We start from the raw sequence: 19,676 nt of genomic DNA, 5'->3' as shown, positions 1-19,676 counted from the left end.
GGAGATGTAGGGAAAAGAGTCGCTCAGAGGAGCGGGCATCTAACATTGGCATTTTGAGGAATGGCTAACCCTTCGCGCAAGAGGCACCACGAGAACAGGCAAGCTTGGAAGAATGCGGAACGCACAAAGGTTGGGATGGCTGAGTTTGAGCTACGGCTCAACGTTGACAACTATACTTGATGGTGCTCTAGGCAAGCGAGGCGCTTGGCAAGAATGAGACCATCCAAGGTGGAATGAGTTGTTCAACGACCAAAAGAGTTATGCAAAGCTCACAGAGGTGAGGGGAATTGCTAACTCGAAGAATTTGGTACTCATGCATGGGCTTGTATGCGGACGATGGAATGTTCGTGGCCATCCCAAGGCGACCGAGACTCGGCGCCATGGAGCATTGAAACTTTCTCTTCGTCATGTGAAGGATACGTTCGGAGGAGGCTGAAGTGTGCAACGAGTTTTGCATGTTGCTAGGCCTTGAGGGGTGCGGTGGTGGCTGTATTGACGTGGAGGCGCAATCTAGCAAGTGCGTTTGCAAGAGGCAGAGCAATGCACAGCTTGTTCAGCAGATCAGAGTAGTCCAAGGGGATGGTGGTCTCCGAAACGAAGAGAGATGTTGCTCCAATGGGACAGTTATCTAGGAGGGATAAGTCTCGGCACTCCAGAGGGAGAATCATGTGAGACGGACTTCACATGTTGAGGAGGAGTACCTCACAAACAACAACTTCACGAAGCTCGATGGACTGAGCAAGCGGCGAGGAGTTGTCGCATGATCTCGCTCGAGAGAATGCATTGGTGGATGCATTGCGAGATCAAGTGGGGGAGCAACCTGAAGCAACTTAAATGAAGGCACACTTAGAGTCGATATGGAGATCGGACTCAAGGGAGGGCTGACCCGTGGAATGGAGGGCGCGAGGGCCACCATCGACTCAATGCAAAAACGAGGAGCGGAGCAACTTGGGTGTAACTTGGCGAAGTACCCAAGCCGCATGAAGGGAGCCAGCAGAGAAGTTGGAACATGGAGCAGAAGCACAGTGCTTTCCTTAGACAGAGGTCAAAGACATGAACTCTTGCAGAGGCAAGGGTAGGATCATGTTGTTCCATGGGTCCTTCATTCAGACGGAGCGGACTCATCTTGCATGGTGCCAAAGACGAAGGGAGCTTCTGGGCACATGCACCTTATCTCGGAGGAGCATTTGATGGAGGAACTAAGGCGACTCAATTTGCGGAGGCGAAGTTGGGTTCAGGAGGCCTTAGCACGGGGCAAGAGGACGCAGAGGCGGCTACTCTTGAAGAATATGCCACAGTGTTGCCATTCAAGTTGCCATGAAGGAAGCAGTGCACAACGGAGATTGTGCTGGTAGGGGCAGAGGCCCAGGATCCAGACAATGGTGCACAAACTATAGTGAAGTCGGTGGACTTCGGGAGCTACTAGGCGACGGACTGTCCTAGAGCGGTGCTTCATATAGGTGTGACCCAAGAGTGGGTGGATGAAGGTCGATTGCCAAAGGAGCGAACAAATTCGAAAGGGGAGGAGACCCTGCGATGTATTGGCAGAGGCCACACATGGAGGGTTCACAATTCGAGTTTATTCCACAAGGATCAGAATGCAATGGAGATGTCACCAGGAGGCGACATGGTGCAGCGGATCGTGGTGGAACAGTTTGTGGCAATGCGACGCACACGACATTGTTCCCGTGAGGGATGAGATCATATGGAGGTATGATCGGGAGCTACTGGAAGCTCCACTTCGGTGAACAACACGACGGCAAGAAGGGCTATGGATTCAAGGAGTGAAGGCCATGGTACCGCAGAGGCGGGTCTTCCGGGCGTGCATCGAATTTTGCATCGGATGAAAGCCTTGGTCATCAGCATATGGGGGCTGTGTTCCACCAAGGGAAAAGTTCGAATGCAAGTACCAGTGAGTTCCATGGGAGGGACTTAACCATACAGAGGTATGATCGAAGCAGCTGGAGAGTTGGACTGCTCCAGAGCTCATATTCGCTTAAGGGAGCCCGACAAGTCAGAGGACAAGGTCGAGTAAGCGAACGTTGCTACCAAGGAAGCTAAGGAGAACATAATCGCTGCAAACTCTACAACGTGATGGCAGAGGCCATGCATGGGAGTTGCAGTCTGTCTTTCCATCGACCAAACAGACTGCTTGGAGAACACAGTGGTGTTGAAGCAGGGGGTCGAAAGGGGCGAGGAAGCGACGACGAGTCCAGAGGGACTTAGCTACCCAAAATCAAGCATCAGTTAGAATGGAGGTGGACTCAGAGGAGTGCCACGGAGACATCTCTACTGATTGTGAAGAAAAGGGATACAGAGGCGAGGCGACGGATAGTAGGGCCATGGGCATGGCAGCTCCATGGTACCGCAGAGGCGGGACTTCCGTGCAAGTCATTGATCCCTTGCTCTCATGGGGGGAGAGCGCTTGGTCGTGAAAGGGGCCGAGGAGGTGGAGCATGCAGAGGCAATCTCCAAGTACCGAGACAAGGCTGAAGGGCAGAGGCCAAGAAACTTCGTAAGACCGGTGTCAACAAGTTTCTCATCAAGATAGCCATAAGTGAAGGACTTCGGGTCATGCAAGAGTGCACGACCAAGGAACGAAGCAAGCAGTACACGGTGTTGTACCTTTGCTACTCAGTGGAGTAGGCGGCAGGGTTGATGGAGAAGACGGTACAATCCCAGAGGCGACCTCATCTATCAGAGAATTACTCCAAGTTGGGGTGAAAACTTCCTGCATTCCAGAAGTTCAATGGCTTTGAGAAGGTGAATCACAGTAGCTAACTCAATGCAAGGAGTGCAAACACTTCAAGTGCTTCAAAAGTGTGAGCAAAGAGCAGGCGAAGGCCAGTAACCAGCTCGATGCATGAAGTACAACCTCGAGGAGGCGGGCGAAGTCAAGTAACTTTTGCCTTCTCAACTCTTAAGAGAATGGGCGAAACTGAGTACCCCAATTCTCTTATCTATCCAGCAGAGGAGCGCTGCACAAGTTCAAAGACCCTTCGAAGATAATGGAAGACAATAGTTGTCAAATCCTCACCAACGGTGATCAGTGCTACTGAGAGTAGATTGTCCGCCTCATTTCCCTACGAAATGCCAATCGAAAGCGGAAGTGATGCGAACCTACTTGGATGTGACAACTAACTGAAAGAAGAGTCAATGAGCAGATTTTGTGGAGGAATGACCCAAAACTTCGGAAGTTTGCGAGGCGATGCTCGTTAAAGCTCCAACAAGCATCCACCCAGTTCAAGCAGTATGGGGAAATTTTGAGAGACTGGCGCAGTAAGGATGGTCTTTTCCTTCATTTGGTGGATCCGCAGGAATCAACGAGGATCAATACAACTCAGCCAACCCCACACCAGAGTCAGAGTCATTGGCGAGTTGAAGCAGCATGGCGGATCAAAGGTTCGACTACTCAGAAACAGCAGCGGAGAGCAGCTGGGAGCCAGGAGGCGCATTGCAGCTGGAGCAGAAGATTGAAGACTCAGCAAAGGCGAAGAGTTGCAGTGTTCACAAAGGCTTCGACGAGGACGTCGAAGGGATTAGTGGGGGAGAATGTAACGGACAAACTTCTAAACAAGATGTTGGATGTAATGCTTATGTCTATCCGTTGTCTTTTGGCATGTTCATGCCTTGTACAGTAGATAGAGGGGCGGCCGAAGGCTAAATAGTCCCATGTTAGTTGGGTTGGTGGCCTTTTTAGGCTTGTAAATAAAGGTTGTGTCAAGTGGACACGAGCGAGAGCTTTTCGGTCTGTAATGGATCATTTTACCCTTTGTTGTGCAACTATTCAGAGCTTGTAAAGTCTGTTTGTAATTTGTATTGTCTATGAAGTGTTTTTCGGACATGTTTGCTTGTGGATCCCGATTGAGGCGTTCTCTTTAACCCGTTTTCTCTTTTGTTGGTCCTAAGGGACAATGGGAGACTTCGGGGAGGCTGACCTTTGCGGACGGACGCGCGAGGGTGCCGCACGCCTTAGGCAAAACTAGCTAAGGTTGTGACACCATGTCGAAGTGTCTCATGCAAGATGGCAGCAAACATACAAGTCTAGAAAAGTAGTACCAAAATACGTTAATGGTCTCCTTTTCGCTGTAGGTCCACTCGATGCCTACTTCCTTTCGGGCGTTTACTCCCTCTTAGGCACCACTCTCATGTCAAGCATCAGATTGCAGTGCGTGTGATGCAGTCATGGGTAAAAAAAAGAACAGCAGCAGCAACATTCACTTGGAAAGAACAAAAACAACATTGTGCTGCTTGGAGGATGAAATGAAGCAGAGGGGAAGCATCCAAAAGTAGTAGGTAGAAGACAGACAATAACGATTTCAACGATGGCCAGCGGAGAGTTGATATCGAGGAAGAACATCCCACTGCTTGCAAAGTCGATCCGAAGAAGCAGCAAATATGCATTAATCAAAATCAAGAAATAACAATAGAAATCAACGTAATACACATTATTATTTCTTAACCATGATTTCATATTTTCAATCAAGATCATTTTATTTGTTTATCATAAAATATGCAATATTATCATTTTTGAAATTACTTAGCATGGTCATAATTTTTTAAAACATGTAATTTTTAAGAAAATTAATTCTAAACTAAAAAAGAAAATACATCATGAAAGCATCAAGTAATTTCAAAATAAATTAGGGGGATTTCGATTACCTCATCATTCAAAGCGATTAAGGTGTAGTTTTCCACCTCGTCTTTCTTGATTTTCTCCTCGTCTTGGGAGGAGCTCGATTCATCCCACTTTGTGTTCTTCTTCTTTGGCCTCTTCCTTCGTTAAAGTTTATTATTTATTTTAGATTTTTGTTTAATAAACTTATTAAGATTTAGTAATCGAAGTTCAAGTTCATCATTGTCCTCATCACTTGAGTCATCACTCAAGTGGTATTCATTTGTCCGGAGTTCCAAATCCTTCCTGTTCTTTGGAAGGTGATTTTGTTCATCATGTGTATTGTGCACCATTTCATATGTCATTAATGAACCAATTAGTTCTTCAAGTAGTAAGTTGTTTAGGTTTTTAGCTTCTTGTATTGTAGTTACTTTTGAATCCCACTTCTTAGAAAGAGAACGCAAAATCTTGTTTACGAGTTCAAAATCCGAAAAACATTTTCCAAGAGCTCTTAAACTATTGACGACATCCGTGAAACGGGTGTACATGTCGCCTATAGTCTCGCTTGGTTGCATTCGAAAAAGCTCAAAATCATGTAATAAAATGTTAACTTTCGAGTCTTTGACTCTACTAGTTCCCTTGTGCATGATTTCAAGTGTTCGTCAAATGTTAAAAGCCGTTTCGTACGTAGAAATCCGATTGAACTCATTTTTGTCCAAAGCGCAAAATAAGGCATTCATAGCCTTTACGTTTAAAGAAAAATACTTCTTCTCAAAACCCGACCATTCGTTCATCGGTTTAGAGGGAAGTTGAAAACCGTTTTCAACGATATTCCATAAATCCAAATTCATAGAAATCAAGAAAACTCTCATTCGAGTTTTCCAATAAGTGTAGTCCAATCCGTTAAACAACGGTGAACGAACAATCGATAAGCCCTCTTGAAAGCCATGAAGAGCCATTTCTCTCGGGTGTAAATCTGAAATGAGAAATATTAAGCTCTGATACCAATTGTTAGGATCAAAAGCACTAAGAGGGGGGGGTGAATTAGTGCAGCGAAAAACCTTCTACGATAAAAATCGCGTTCGTTCAATAATAGTGATTTCGGTAAGAAAACCGATTCGTAAATCACTTTAACTTTTGATTAAGCGAGATGCAGTTAAAACAAGGATATAAAGGCAATTTGCAGTTATGATTGAAATCAAAACGTAAGTGCAAACTGGAATATGATGATCGTACGATAAAACTGATTTACGTCTAAACGCCGATTCAGAAAGTGCAAAGCTTGAAACCCAATCATATATGCGCAGAAAGCAATAAGCTTTTGAGGAGGTTTGCAGTAAAGATAATATGCTCAAAGTAAATGCAAACCGAGATTTAGAGTGGTTCGGTCAATCTTGACCTACTCCACTTTTGGCTTCCTCCACCGACGAGGTCACCGACGTCAACTAGAGGCCTTCCTTCAATAGGCGAAGGCCAACCACCCTTTTATAGTTTCACTCCTTTTGACGGGCTTAGGAGACAACCCATACAGAATTTTCTCTCCTCTCTTTAAGGATCAGAACTTGGAAGAAAAGAGGGAGAAGAACTTTTGGCCTTTACAACAATTTTGAGCTCTAAAAATCACAGAACAAGATCAGGATTTCGGTGTATGTTGAGTGCCCTTTCAATGCTGAATGGGTGGGGTATTTATAGGCCCCAACCCAGTTTGAATTTGGAGCTCAAAACTATTAATTCCCGGAATTCCGGGATCTAGTGATTGCATCTCCTGATTGAGGCGGTTGCATCGCCTGACAGAGCTCGAAGACTGAGCCTCTAGGCGGTGCCACCTCTGTCAGGGGCGATTGCACCTCCTGCTAGAGCTCGAAGACCGAGCTCAGGCGGTGCCACCTCTTGTTAAGGGAGGTTGCACCGCCCAGTCTCACTCGGAGACTGAGCCCAGGCGGTGCCACCTCCTGGCTAGGGCGGTTGCACCGCCCAGTCTCGCTCGGAGACTTAGCCCAAGCGATGCCACCTCCTGGCTTGGGCGGTTCAACTGCTTGGCAGAAATCAGGGCCCGATGCCCGACTCCACGGCCCGAAGCCTTCTGTCGATACGTCGACCGATCCACCGGCCCGACGTCCAATCTTCTGACATGTTCCTCCGGCACAACATGATTTTCTTGGTTTAATTGTCTCATCCTGATCAAAGCATCCTGCGTCACTCAAAACGTAGATTAAATCATAAACATATATCAAGTAGTTTCATCATCAAAATACGAGATTACTCACATGCGACTATAAATATATCACAGTACTAGAGCTTTCGCAATCAGCGTATGGAAATATGCAGCAACTTGGATTTGATCATTATTTTTATGATGCGTCACGTATAAGACAACTTCAATGATTGTTCTTAATCCTTCGGAAACATCTAAAATAAACACACACATAGCAACACTGTTTTAGTGCTCTGTCACTGCAATGTAAACTGCTGCATCAAATCACCAGTTTGATCAAGTTAAAGCTTCGGGTTGGGTTTCATGCTGAGATGAGTATCGTTAGGTTTTGCGTTGGCCAGCCTGCTGTGTAGCCTTGCCTTGACTTTGTACAGAATCTCATGGACTTCCTCAAAATGAGGACTGGTAGCAGATTTTACATTTTCGATCCATTGCAAAATCTTTGGGTGAGGCCCCAATATTCTGTGGCGATCTTTCTCATCCACTACCTGAAGCAAAGGGATGCACTATTAAATAGCTTCAGAAATTATTATGATGTATCAAAATTTGGATGACAGCTCCAAAGATTAGCATCTTGCATCCATGTGCTTCATGTTATCCCACTATATTGTATCCAGTCTAATTCATATTTGCTTATTTTTCTCTTTGCAAATTACAATTATTGAAAACCACAGATACTGTAGTAGTTTGTAAGATATGATAAGAAAATGCATGGATTTAAATAAAATTATATTTTCTTTTCCATAACTGTATGTAATAGTCATAAAACACAATGAGTATGCATCAAGTGACATACCTCCAATTGCATAATCTCACAGACAAGGCTGAGATCTACAATGGATGGCTGGAAATTTCCCAATAAGAATTTTGCATTTCCTTTTAGCCAAAGCAACTCTATCTTTGAAAGGGACGCTCTAAGAATTATTTCAGCTTCATTTGCTGCTTGTGGGTTTAATGGAAGACCAAGTGCAGGTCCCAGGGCACGGTTAAGAACAAAGGTTGCTACAAATAATAAAAAGCAATCGGGCTGTCAAGTCTCATCAAACTAGAAAATCATAAATATAATGAACTCTGATGTGATGGAAAAAAAAAAGACGAAGAAGGCCCATTGGTTTATGGTGTTAGCAAGGTTCTTAATCTCGTATCGTACCAGTGTACTGAGCTTTGCTCGATATGGTACGATACGGCGTATCGAGCAGTATACCTAAAATAAGCATAAAACTCTATGAAAATACCTAAAAAATAAAAAAAAAAGTTAGGATAGGGTTTTTAAGTTAGAAATAAATATTGTCTAGCCCCTTCCATCATGTTCTGACCGAGGGGGATTTTTCTCCTACTAGAGCCTCTTTTTCTATTGCCTCGGTGATAAAACGTAAAGGACATTGAGGATTTCTCGCCTCATCAAGTAAAGGACCCTTTTGGTTCTCTAACATTGACTCTGACATTGACTCTGAATCTTTTGTGGAAATGGAGGTCGATAGGATCAATCTTTGGTTCCTCTAGCTCCTTTGCCCAAGGTGATAACGGTCGAAATCGATGAGTACTAGCTGGTACAAGTCGATAATGATCGAAATCGATCGATACCAATTGGTATAGGTTAGTAATGATTGAAATTTCGAACGTTACCATCCGGTATAGCCCTATATCGCCCGACACGAGGCCAAATGCCTGATACCGCCCGGTAGTAGACGGTTTGTGTGCCGATCTACTGGTGGACCAATACGTACGGTATTACAAACCCTGGGTGTTAGGAATCCTTGTCTACTATATGAAATAAAACTTATAAGGAAGAGAAGAACCAATAAATGAAGGCAGCATTCTTAAAGTCTTTGCTATATTAAATGAAACCAATAAACTCAAACTGAACGTCCCTCCAACATTTCTAGGGATATGTGCCATGAAATCAACTAAAACTCATCATTTTTTCCATTGTTATTCCCAACTGTCACTAGTTTAATCTTCAGATGGTTGGTGAATCAGATGTCACAACCACAACTGTGTCTGAAGACATGAATTCAAGTTTCTCAGCAACTTAGATTCTTTAAGTTAGTGAACACATCCTTTGCCTTAAGTATTTCTTTATTTTTAATTTCTTGGATATTTTTTAACATAAATTCAACCTCTTCTCATGGATGTCTTCAGGAAAACTAGCATTATAAGAATTAATATGTCCATGTTCTTCATTCAGAAAATAGAAATGAGAGGATGGAGCTTTTTCATACCTGCACCACGGCGTAGGTTGGTGTGGTGCCAATCCAATATGGACTGAATTTTGGCTCTAGTGAAGAGATCAGCAGGATACCTTCCATATAAAACACGAGTTACAAGGTAAAACTTATCTTGAGATGGCCATGATAAAGAACACAAACAAAGTATAAGTGATATTTCTATCTAACATCGATGGTCTAATATCATAACAAAAAGGAATAGTACATCTTTCACTAATAAAGGATCAAATAGATGTCTGCTTCCAATGTATCAAGTACTCCACTTAACGTATAACCATTGTTTTCCTACAGAATATAAAGATATAACTTCAAAAGTCACTTTTCCTCCTGTTCCTATTGTTTGTTTATTAATATTATCAGAGCAAGGTAGCTTGAGCGAGCAGTTAAATGTTAGCCAGTTGAACTTTTGCCAGCATTATATGAACAAATAGGAGAGATATGATAGATAAATTATTCTTTTACTACTGAATATTTCTTTGTCTCAAATGTGAAGGAAAAATCATTTTGGAGTATCCAATAGTAACCAAGTTATGCCATTGCAACTTAAAAATGTTTTGTACCATATGCTTATTTATCTTTCTTGACAATGATTTATGGTCATTTATAACATTTAAAAAGTAGAGATAAGTACTTATGAAAATTGACCTATCAGGACCTTCACATGAAGGTTGTAGTATCTAAGTTGTTTCTGACAACATATGAGTTAAGCCTCAGAAAACTATTAGGTCATCAGACAGATGTATTAGTTGTCTATCAACAGCATAAAACTAAGGCCCCATGGAGACTATCAGGTTGTCGGAGAAAATATAGTATGAAAATAAACCCACACAATTGATCGACAGAGAAAAGGAATGTAAATGACACATTATAAATTACCAATGGTCCGGAATGCCTGGAAATGCACAGGAAAGATAGCTCAAAATGGCATGACTGGACCAAAAAATAAGTCAATTAGATACAATTTGCCAGAAAGATGGATGCAGACAAATATTTGGTATGTTTATATGTCAAAATTGAATAAATAAAATGAACTTTAACATAAAAAACTTTATCAAGATTTAGAATTAAATTTAAAATACAATGAATATTCAATTTGAGTAAGAAAGGTACAGATGTTCATGCGGCATATATGATAATACAGGTAAATTAGCATGACAGTGATCTCAGACTTGGAAATTATACCATGAAACAAACATATGAAAGTAAAACGACTGCCATAGAAAATTCTTTATTCATAAGACATCATAATGTTCCTGTTGGGTCTTGTCTTTTAATTGTTATTAGTTATTTTACCCTTAGCTTTGAGAATTTAGAGTCTATTCAAGTTGGCCTGAAACTTATATCTACTGTAGCATTTATTTGTTCAAGAACACCAGGGTTATTCTAGAGTTTCAAGTGCCTATAAAATTTAATATCTTAATAGTAAACCATCATGTCTACATAAGGGCCATTCAAAATGTAATGAATCAAGTTCAGGATGTGCGATAAATTACAAGGTACCAGAAAAGAAATCTGATACCACTTTGATGTATGACAACTTACCAGAAAGGTGCTGCAACAACAAACAAATGTAGAATGATGGGATCCGATGGGATTCAAGTTTTGTTCATAAGTCAAGGGATAGGAGCATTTGATTGATTAATTCAACCGGTTAAAGGTATCAAAAAAGTAACCCTTCATTGAAGCATTTTGGTATTGCTCCTGGATTAGAATACAATTAATGAACATAGAGTCATCTCATTATTTTTCCTTAAAAGATAAATGATGGTAGACTTACTGATCATTAAGACAGTTGACGAAAGAACCCAATGCAACAAAACTCATGTTGGGTCTTTGGAACAGCTTGTATTATTTGATAATAATCAGTTTAATCTATTTTTTCGAGAAGGTCTCTGATTTGAGTCCATATAGACCTAATCCTAACATATTTTGTTTCAGTTTAGGATACTTTTCATTTTCTCTTTAGTACCTATTTATAGACCAGCCACATGGTTGGTTCCCCAGAAATGAAAGCAACATCAAATGCTCATATAAGTGCAAAGGGAAAGAAAAACAGAAAAAAATGAAAATTTTCAACTTAACATGATTTTGAAACATGTTGTTCTCAGCATGACATGGCAACCATTGCCTGTGAGTTGAACAAAAAGAGCTGATTGTATCAATGAAACAAAACCTAATAAAAGCAGTATAATGGGCAGTCTACTATAAGGACAAATTATTCAAAGATATGTGACACTGCCCTAAATGAAGACTCAGTTACCACCATGAAAGGATTCACATGTAATCAAGGACAGGAGAAGCATTAAAAGATAATATATTTAAGCAAAAACTTAAATAATCAACATCTACCTCTCAAAGAGCGTATATCTTCCATCAACAACAGCTGGAACTTGTCCCATTGGGTTTATTTCTGAGTAAAGCATCTGAGTCGGTACATCCAGAAAAGAAAGAGGTGGAGTATACTGAAAAAGGTATGCTTAGTTCGTAAATCAGCAAAGCTGAGACAAGCTTGCACATTTAGATTGAGCAGAAGGGCAGAAACAAGATATTCACATTATGATTTCTCATGTTCAAACATTGAGATAAAGTAGTTATTTCTGTCAAATAAAACATAAGGAGTTTCATGGACAAATAAGTGTCTGTCTGGTGTCCCCACTGATGATGGTAGCTATTCTAAGAATTGTTATCTAACAAAACCATAATCTCCATTGTTCTCAATTCTTCGTTTGGCATACTTTTGCTATAAAAGATAACCATAATCAACCTTGCTCAATCCACTTTCTTCCTCCTACTGATCCGGAACATATATAGTATTGCCTAAACCCTAGATAAAAAATCTTTAGTTGATTATACATTCTGTTATCCTCTTTATAGGATACTAAAAAAATCAACAAAGCATCATTATTAGCGATCTCTTAAAATTATTTTATTTATTGCTTTTCAAGATTCTACTATCATATAACACAGATATCTTGCAATCACTACTACTATTCAACAAACCCATACTTTTTCATAGCACTAATTTACAGCTAGATTGCGAAGATGCTATTTCGTAAAATCTCACTCCATAGTATTACTATTCAATATTGATTTGTCTGTGATTCAGATATGCTGGGCATAACTATGAATTGGAGTCGCAAAAAGGGACCTTTGAATTCGGGCGAGCGATGCTGACGCTTCACGAGATCAATCCTCACCTCCTCGAAATCGATGCCGTTGACCCTGAAATCAAGAACCAAAATTTCCCACGATAAATCGTAGAGCCCAAGGGAGACGAATCTAATCCCAACATAGAAAGCGAGAGATTTGTCTTCCCAATCCAACATCTAATCGAAAAGGTTAAAGCGAAAATGTAAAGAAATTGCGTTAGGAAATATTACTTGCAGAAGATTATAATCGCCCGTGATGGTTGCGACATTCGATCGGCGTACACCTTCAGCGTCATCTCCTCTCTCTCTCTCTCTCTCTCGCTCTCTCTAGGATGAGTAGCGTTGACTGCAAATGTGGCCTTCCCTTGAGTGTAACACAAATAAATAAATAAATAAATATATATATATATCACTGAAAAGTTTAGAAATTCAGATCTCCCATCTAATATTAAAATCCTTCATATATAAAAATTATTACTATTAACATCCATTTAAAGATTCAGATTAATAACTTCTAACCAACAGTAAAATTAATTTATGTCACATCTTATATTTATAAAAAATAAATTATTATTTTATTATTCATATTTTTTAAAAAATATCTTTGAATTGAAATTTTTATGTTTACAATACTAAATATTTTTTAACTGAAAAAATAAAAGCATCTTAGTAGAGCATGAGTGATGAGAAAAGTTCATTCACCCATGTCTTAGATCTATTATAAAATAGTAAGGTAATCTGAAAATAAATATAAGATAAAAGTATATTATCTTAAAAACTTTTGAAAAGAATAAAAATAATTTTAATATTCATAATATATATATATATATATTAATAATTTAATATAAAATTATAATATATCAATTTATCATGAAACTCATGTAATAAAAAAATAATGATAATTCTTATACAGTAAATAAAATCATACATCAATAATATGCAATCAATTTTAGTGACATATATGATAGTATGATAAAAAAGACATATCATATCTGATGGTGCACTCTTTCAACGTTGGATGGAAAGATATATTTTACGAGATAGATTCTTTCCAACACCGATAGCAAAAACTTATATCGTACTCCCAACAAAAGATGAAGAAATCATTTAACCGTTATATCTAACTACTAATTCCTAAAGAGAATCAATCATAATCATTCATTATGAGAGAATATATAACTTGCTAGACTATATTTATTAGTGACTCCATACCGTGATAAACTCATAGCTCCTTTCATATATTTCCAATGTTAACTATTCAACATAGTCACATGTAATAACAATCACATCAATATCATTAATTTAATTAAAAAAATAATCATTTTCAAAAGACACATTCAGATAAAATTTTGAAGTTCACTAAAGCATAAATACATGATGCATCAATTTTTCAATAGTTCCTAATTAACTTAGACCCTAATTCGAATAGATTAATTGACTTAAACTAAACTTAATTCAATTAAGACCTAATCATATTAGTTGGGTCATGTTAGATCACATGGGCTGGGTTATACTTAGTCATATGGGTTAAATTATTATTTGTCACATGAGTTACGTCATGTTAGGATCGTTACACTAAAAGGGGGGAGAGAGAGGTTCAAAATGGAGAAACGATTCAAAAATTTGTTCGATGAAACCAGTATCGAAAATGTGTTTAACTTAGAATATAAGTAAGTGTAGTAAGCAATTAAATCAGTAAGCAATAGCAATGAATAGCATAAAAGGAAATACACATCAAATTTATAGTGGTTTAATCATTGCGACCTACATCCACACCTGATTCCTCCTCCATTTAGGTCATCGGTATTCACTATTGATCTTCTTTTCAACGGATGAAAATCAACTATCCTTGTTACAATACTTTTCTCTTTTTCACAAGCTTAGATGAGAATCTTTACAACTCTCGTTTACAAGTAATCCTCACATCTCTCTTAGAATGACTTAGAAACTTAAGAAGAAAGGAACTCAAACACTATCAAAAGAGTTTACACATTTAGAATCACAAATTTTTCGTGTTCTTTTCTTAGTATCTCAAGTTGCATAGTTCCATTGCTTCTAGAAGAGCGTCAAAACTGAAGTTTCGATAACGAACTACTGTCCTCTGTCCCTCAATCCTATGAAAAGCATGTTCCTTAATTGCTTTAAGAATTTAGTGCAAAAGAAAGAAATATAGAGGCAACTGTTGCTTTAAGATTGTCATCTTGATTGGCAGCTGCTAAGTATAGAACTCCCTAACGCTATTATAATGGCCTGAGTCAAACAGGCAAAGTCAAGTGTCTCAGCAGAGTCAACTCAAAGATGGAAATTGGACGTTAGCACTTCGCTTGTTGCTTCCTTTCGCACCCCAAGATATCAGTAATCATTGAGAGCTTCAAAGCCAGCCAAATAAAGGACAATGAATTGAACTTGCTCGAACCTATCTCTGCTCTGGTAGACTTTCTTCACATAACTTCTTAACCCATAACTGGAACTAGGTGGGACTGGGACTCCACTCTTTCGGAACCGCACTCAACTGTATTGCCTGCTAAAGATTGAATGGAATTTTGAACTGAACTGTCAACTCAAAACTCCTCTACATGCATTGTTGATTATCTCTCTCACCACCAACGAGGACGGATAGTAATATGACTTTCTTTTTCTATACGATAGACTCCTTGTCAATTTCTTTTTCCATTCTGACAATTCCATTCTTCTAAGATCACTATTTGCTGGAGGATCCGTATTCGTAAGAAGGTCGGTTTATACGAGTTGAGTTCGTCAGTGTATTTGTTCCTTAAAGCAAGAGTGAGCTGAGCAGTTAGGTGTTTGTTCCTTAAAGTAAGAGTTCAGGGAGGCGTGTTAGTTAGGGAAGAAAGTATAGATTGAGTGGAGAGTTCACCGTTTGCACTATTTTCTATTCTTTAGAGTTTCGCAGTGAGGTGTTGTTACTTGATTCTGTAAGTGGAACGCAACATTCTCCTCTCCTCTTTTGTGCACTCAATTCTTAATACAGAGGGAGTCTCTTAAAGGATGCAAAACTGTTTGTTTACGCTATTCTATATATGTATAGCTCTCTTTAATTCAATAAGCAAAGGAATAAGTCAACAACCTTTAGGGAAGAAGTAAACTGAAACTCTCATTCACTTTGCGCAACAACCTTTGAGCTAGAACAACAACATAGGGACTTCTACCTCTATCCACTTAGAGCTTCAAATCTCTTCCCTTATGTCGCTATATGAATCTTGTTTTTGAGAGCTTTAAGTTTTGTTCCACTCAGGTTTTCAGGATATTAATGGTATTATCATTAGTGTTGGGTAGTATCACCATCACCTGTCTAGATGGTGCCATCGCTTGACAGCATAGAAGATTATGTTCTGATAATACTACCGCTAGTTTTTGGGAAACATACACTCTGTACTTTCTAGCTCACAAGCGGTTCCATCACTTGATTCGGCGGTGTCATCGCTTGACCCAACTTCAAGTTACTGAATTGACATTCTAATAGACCAAATTCAATCCTAATTCAGGCTTAATGAGCCCTTAATTAAGTTGGCTTGGTTACACCAAAAACTAACTCAATTAAAATCTAAACTACTTCGATCAAAATTCTTTTGCTTCACCATTATGTAAAAACATATCGTACTCCCAACAAAGTATGGAGGAACCATTTCACCATTATGTCTAACAACTACAACTACTGATTCATGAAGGAAATTGTCTTACTTAGACTTCAAGAGAGATATATAGTCAACTATAATAATTCATTATGACCCATAAGCTCAAACTAGGTCATATTATATTTATTAGTGACTCGGGATAGACCCATAACTCTTTTTGTATGTTACACTTCGAAGGTTAATCATTCAACTTGATCACATATATTATATGATAACAATTACATCAATATTATCAATTTAATAAAAATAATAATTATTTTCAAAAGACACCTTCAGATAAAATTTTTAAGTTCATTAAATCATAAATATATAAGGCATCAATTTTTCAATAGTCCATAATTAACCAAGACCCTAATTGAAATAGGTTAATTGACTTAAACTTAACTTAATTCAATTAAAACCTAACCACATTGGTTGGGCCATGTTGGATCACATGAGTTGGGTTGTGCTTAGTCACCTAAGCTAAATCATTCTTAGCCACATGGGTTACATTATACCTGACTACATAAGTTAGATTATGTTTGACTATATGAGTTCAGTCGTACTTAACTACAAATGTTAGGTAATTCTTGGGCACATGAGATAGATCATGCTTAATCACATTAGCATAATTATATATGAACATATAGGCTAAGTCATGTTTGGCCACATAAGTTAAGTTAAACCTAGTCACATGAATTGGTTTGGCCAATCAATTTAACTTAGATTAGACCCCAATTTGATCCCCTTATTAGATTATATTTTAATAATTTTAGAAGAACTTTAAAATATTATAAAATAATAATTAATCTCGAATCTATCCTTTTTCATAAATTAACTAATTTAGATTTATGTTTCTAAATTTAAAACTAATTAAATCATAAAAATTAGTACATAATTTTTAAATATAAATATGTTTAATTAAAATAAATTATTATTATTATTAAATTAACTAATCATTATAACATCATAATTCAATGATCATGATTTATTAATCATAAATTTTTAAAATTAAAATGTTATCATGCACCATGGAAATTATAATAATTCTAATATTTAAGATTTTAAAATATCAATAAAAACTAGTAACAAAAAAAAAAAGAAAGAGGATTGTACCTCACTTTAGGAAATCCTTCACTAACTAGGCCTAGCAAGAAATGAGGGGAAAATAGCTCCTTTTATATAGAAAAACCCTTTTTATATATGTAAGTAATAATTTAATTTTTAATTTATTTTTACTCATAAAAATAAAATTTAAATTATTTACGTTCTAAAAATCATGTCACTCATTAGGAAATAAATTAATCAATAATTTAGTTGATCGATGAAATTTTTAACTTGTGCACGTGATTAAAGAAATCAATTTTAATTATTTTCTTAATCATGATATATAAACAAGAAAGTTAATAATTTAAATAAAATAATAAATTATTTATGATAATTTAATTTATGTTAAGAGAGAAAAAAATCACTAGTGATTACAATTTATATATTAAATAAGTCCATAAAATATAAGATACTCATAATAATTATTAGGATTAGTTTTTATAGGAAAATTTGGATTCTTTCTTGGTCATCGAGTAATTTTGTCTTACCTTTCTTACATTAAATAATTATGAAACATCATCATTTTCAATATTTTAAGTTTATCTTTAGTCTATGATCAATAACTTGTAACCAACAGTAAAATTAATTAATTAATTAATTAATTAATTAATTAATTAATTAAGTCCATAAAAATATAAAATACTCGTAATAACTCTTAGGATTAGTTTGCATGGGAAAATTTTGATCCGTGCTTTGATTGATCATCAGCTAATTTTGCCTTACCTTCTTGCATTCAATAATTATGAAACATCATGTCATATGTTTTATTATATCATTTTAAAGATTTTATGGTTATCTTTTTAGTGTATGAAAACCGATGATATAAAATGACAAAGTAGTACGAAATCAATAACCGTTTGATTGCGGGATAAAATTAGCAGATGACCGAGTCAAAAATGGAACAGCAAAATGAAGCAGCCTCTTGCCGTGGATGCGGCACCGAAGGAGAGGAGAGCTCCGTGGAGTTCCCTCGAGCTGCAACCCCCACCTTCGTTCCCCTCCATCAAATCCTCTCCTTCCCACATTTTTCTCCCCCTCACAAGTGCCATTTAAGTAGTCATCCCAAGGATCACTGCATCCTCCCCCCTCCCCTGTTTCTTCTTCCTCCTCTTTCCTTGCCGGTTTTCATCCTCCGTGGGCTTGCTCATCCCTCGTTGCAGAGAAAGCATGGTGAGCATGCATCTCCTTTCTTTATGTTTCGATGGCTTTGATCACCTACCTACCTACCTACCTACCTACCTAGCATCATATTTTAGGCTCCGCATGGAACCAATGATGATGAACTAGGATGCTCATAGCCATCCATACGCAAATCAACTCAATTCTTCTTTTTTCTGATATGAACAAATCAGATTTGTTGTTGTTGTTGTTGTGAATAATTAGCATTATCATCGATTGTTGCTGATAAATAATTGATGATTCGTGTCGTGAGTTTGCACAGGCGAACTCCGCATCCGGAATGGCGGTGAATGATGAGTGCAAGCTCAAGTTCCTGGAGCTGAAGGCCAAGAGGAACTTCCGGTTCATCGTGTTCAAGATCGATGAGAAGATACAGCAGGTCATGGTGGAGAAGCTGGGTCGGCCCGATGAGAGCTACGATGATTTCACTGCATGCTTTCCGCCCAACGAGTGCCGCTATGCCGTCTTCGATTTTGATTTCGTCACCGATGAGAACTGCCAAAAGAGCAAGATCTTCTTCATTGCATGGTAAGGAACTGCACCGTGTGAATTCCCGAAAGCGACACGATCATCACTCCTCCAGAAGGAGGAATTGGTTCCACAACATTTCTTGTAGAACATCGAAAAGCTCATGAAATTATAATTTTTTTCAAAAGAAGAAAACTAATCATCCTCCGTGAGTCATGATCGATCATTTTCTTTGAACAGTTTCTGTTTTCGACTGACATGAATATTGTTTGCATGAGTTATCTTAGTGATCAAAATGTTAGATCGAGAGAATTGCTTTGCTATTATGATACAAGAAACAAGATCTTCTCTTTTCTTAAGATAGATAGATAGATAGATAGATGTAATATTCATAATGAGAACAATAATTCATCATATGAAGGGTTCAGTGAACAGTTTCAATTCGATGTGCATGATTCGTAATATGGCTCAGTATCTATCAGAGTGATGATCTTAGATGAGAGGTAGACGCAGAAAATGTGAAAACTATGAATCATGAGGCAATAATGTGGATGATCAGTTTGATAGATAATAATCGTGTCACCTCATCAATAGAGAAATATGATTCTTCTACCTTCATCCAACTAATTAATTGCTGCTATCAAGATCAGCTCTGAGAAATAGGCAGTTGTCTGGTCTTCCCAAAGATGATCATAAGAAGAAGGTTGCTGAGCTTTAAGCTGCACCTCATCATAAGGTCGATGATGACTTGGACCAGTTTGTTGTTGTGCAGGTCCCCTGATTCATCAAAGGTGAGGAGCAAGATGTTGTATGCCAGTTCCAAGGACAGATTCAAGAGGGAGCTCGATGGCATACAAGTGGAGCTGCAGGCGACGGACCCTAGCGAGATGAGCATCGATATTGTGAAGGGGAGAGCTATGTAACCGAGTTCCTGTGGCTTTTCCTCCACTCTGGACCCCAAACCCAAACCCAAACCCAAATCCCAAGAATTAGCTTTTTATGGATGACGCTAAATTTTGCAAACCACATCGATGAATGTTACGTTTCGTGTTTCGTTACACGGATGGAATGAATGAATGA

The 19,676-nt window shown here is 38.3% G+C and overlaps 2 protein-coding genes across 4 annotated transcripts; one reads left to right on the top strand and one right to left on the bottom strand.

Moving 5' to 3' along the window:
* Nucleotides 1–6,928: 6,928 nt before the first annotated feature.
* On the bottom strand, nt 6,929–12,567 carry LOC135673840 (glutathione S-transferase T1-like). Of its 2 annotated transcripts, none has more exons than XM_065183192.1 (7): nt 12,439–12,567; nt 12,207–12,280; nt 11,408–11,468; nt 9,935–9,988; nt 9,053–9,132; nt 7,627–7,832; nt 6,929–7,318 (listed from the first exon to the last, which is right to left on the bottom strand). In XM_065183192.1, the coding sequence occupies exons 1-7, from the start codon at nt 12,501–12,503 to the stop codon at nt 7,112–7,114; spliced, it is 747 nt and encodes a 248-aa protein (XP_065039264.1). In that variant the 5' UTR covers nt 12,504–12,567; the 3' UTR covers nt 6,929–7,111. The 2 variants fall into 2 exon arrangements, with proteins under 2 accessions (XP_065039264.1, XP_065039265.1); XM_065183193.1 differs by having other exon boundaries at nt 11,408–11,520; nt 12,439–12,504.
* Nucleotides 12,568–17,977: 5,410 nt separating this feature from the next.
* On the top strand, nt 17,978–19,615 carry LOC135583361 (actin-depolymerizing factor). Of its 2 annotated transcripts, XM_065185255.1 has the most exons (3): nt 17,978–18,119; nt 18,391–18,656; nt 19,369–19,615. In XM_065185255.1, the coding sequence occupies exons 1-3, from the start codon at nt 18,117–18,119 to the stop codon at nt 19,517–19,519; spliced, it is 420 nt and encodes a 139-aa protein (XP_065041327.1). In that variant the 5' UTR covers nt 17,978–18,116; the 3' UTR covers nt 19,520–19,615. The 2 variants fall into 2 exon arrangements, with proteins under 2 accessions (XP_065041327.1, XP_065041328.1); XM_065185256.1 differs by lacking the exon at nt 17,978–18,119 and having other exon boundaries at nt 18,259–18,656.
* The last annotated feature ends 61 nt before the right edge of the window (nt 19,616–19,676 follow it).

The sequence above is a fragment of the Musa acuminata genome, chromosome BXJ1-5, assembly GCF_036884655.1.
Source record: "Musa acuminata AAA Group cultivar baxijiao chromosome BXJ1-5, Cavendish_Baxijiao_AAA, whole genome shotgun sequence".
NCBI classification, from domain to species: domain Eukaryota; kingdom Viridiplantae; phylum Streptophyta; class Magnoliopsida; order Zingiberales; family Musaceae; genus Musa; species Musa acuminata.
Note: the sequence above shows the minus strand (reverse complement) of the source record. Positions and strands in the feature narration are given on the sequence as shown.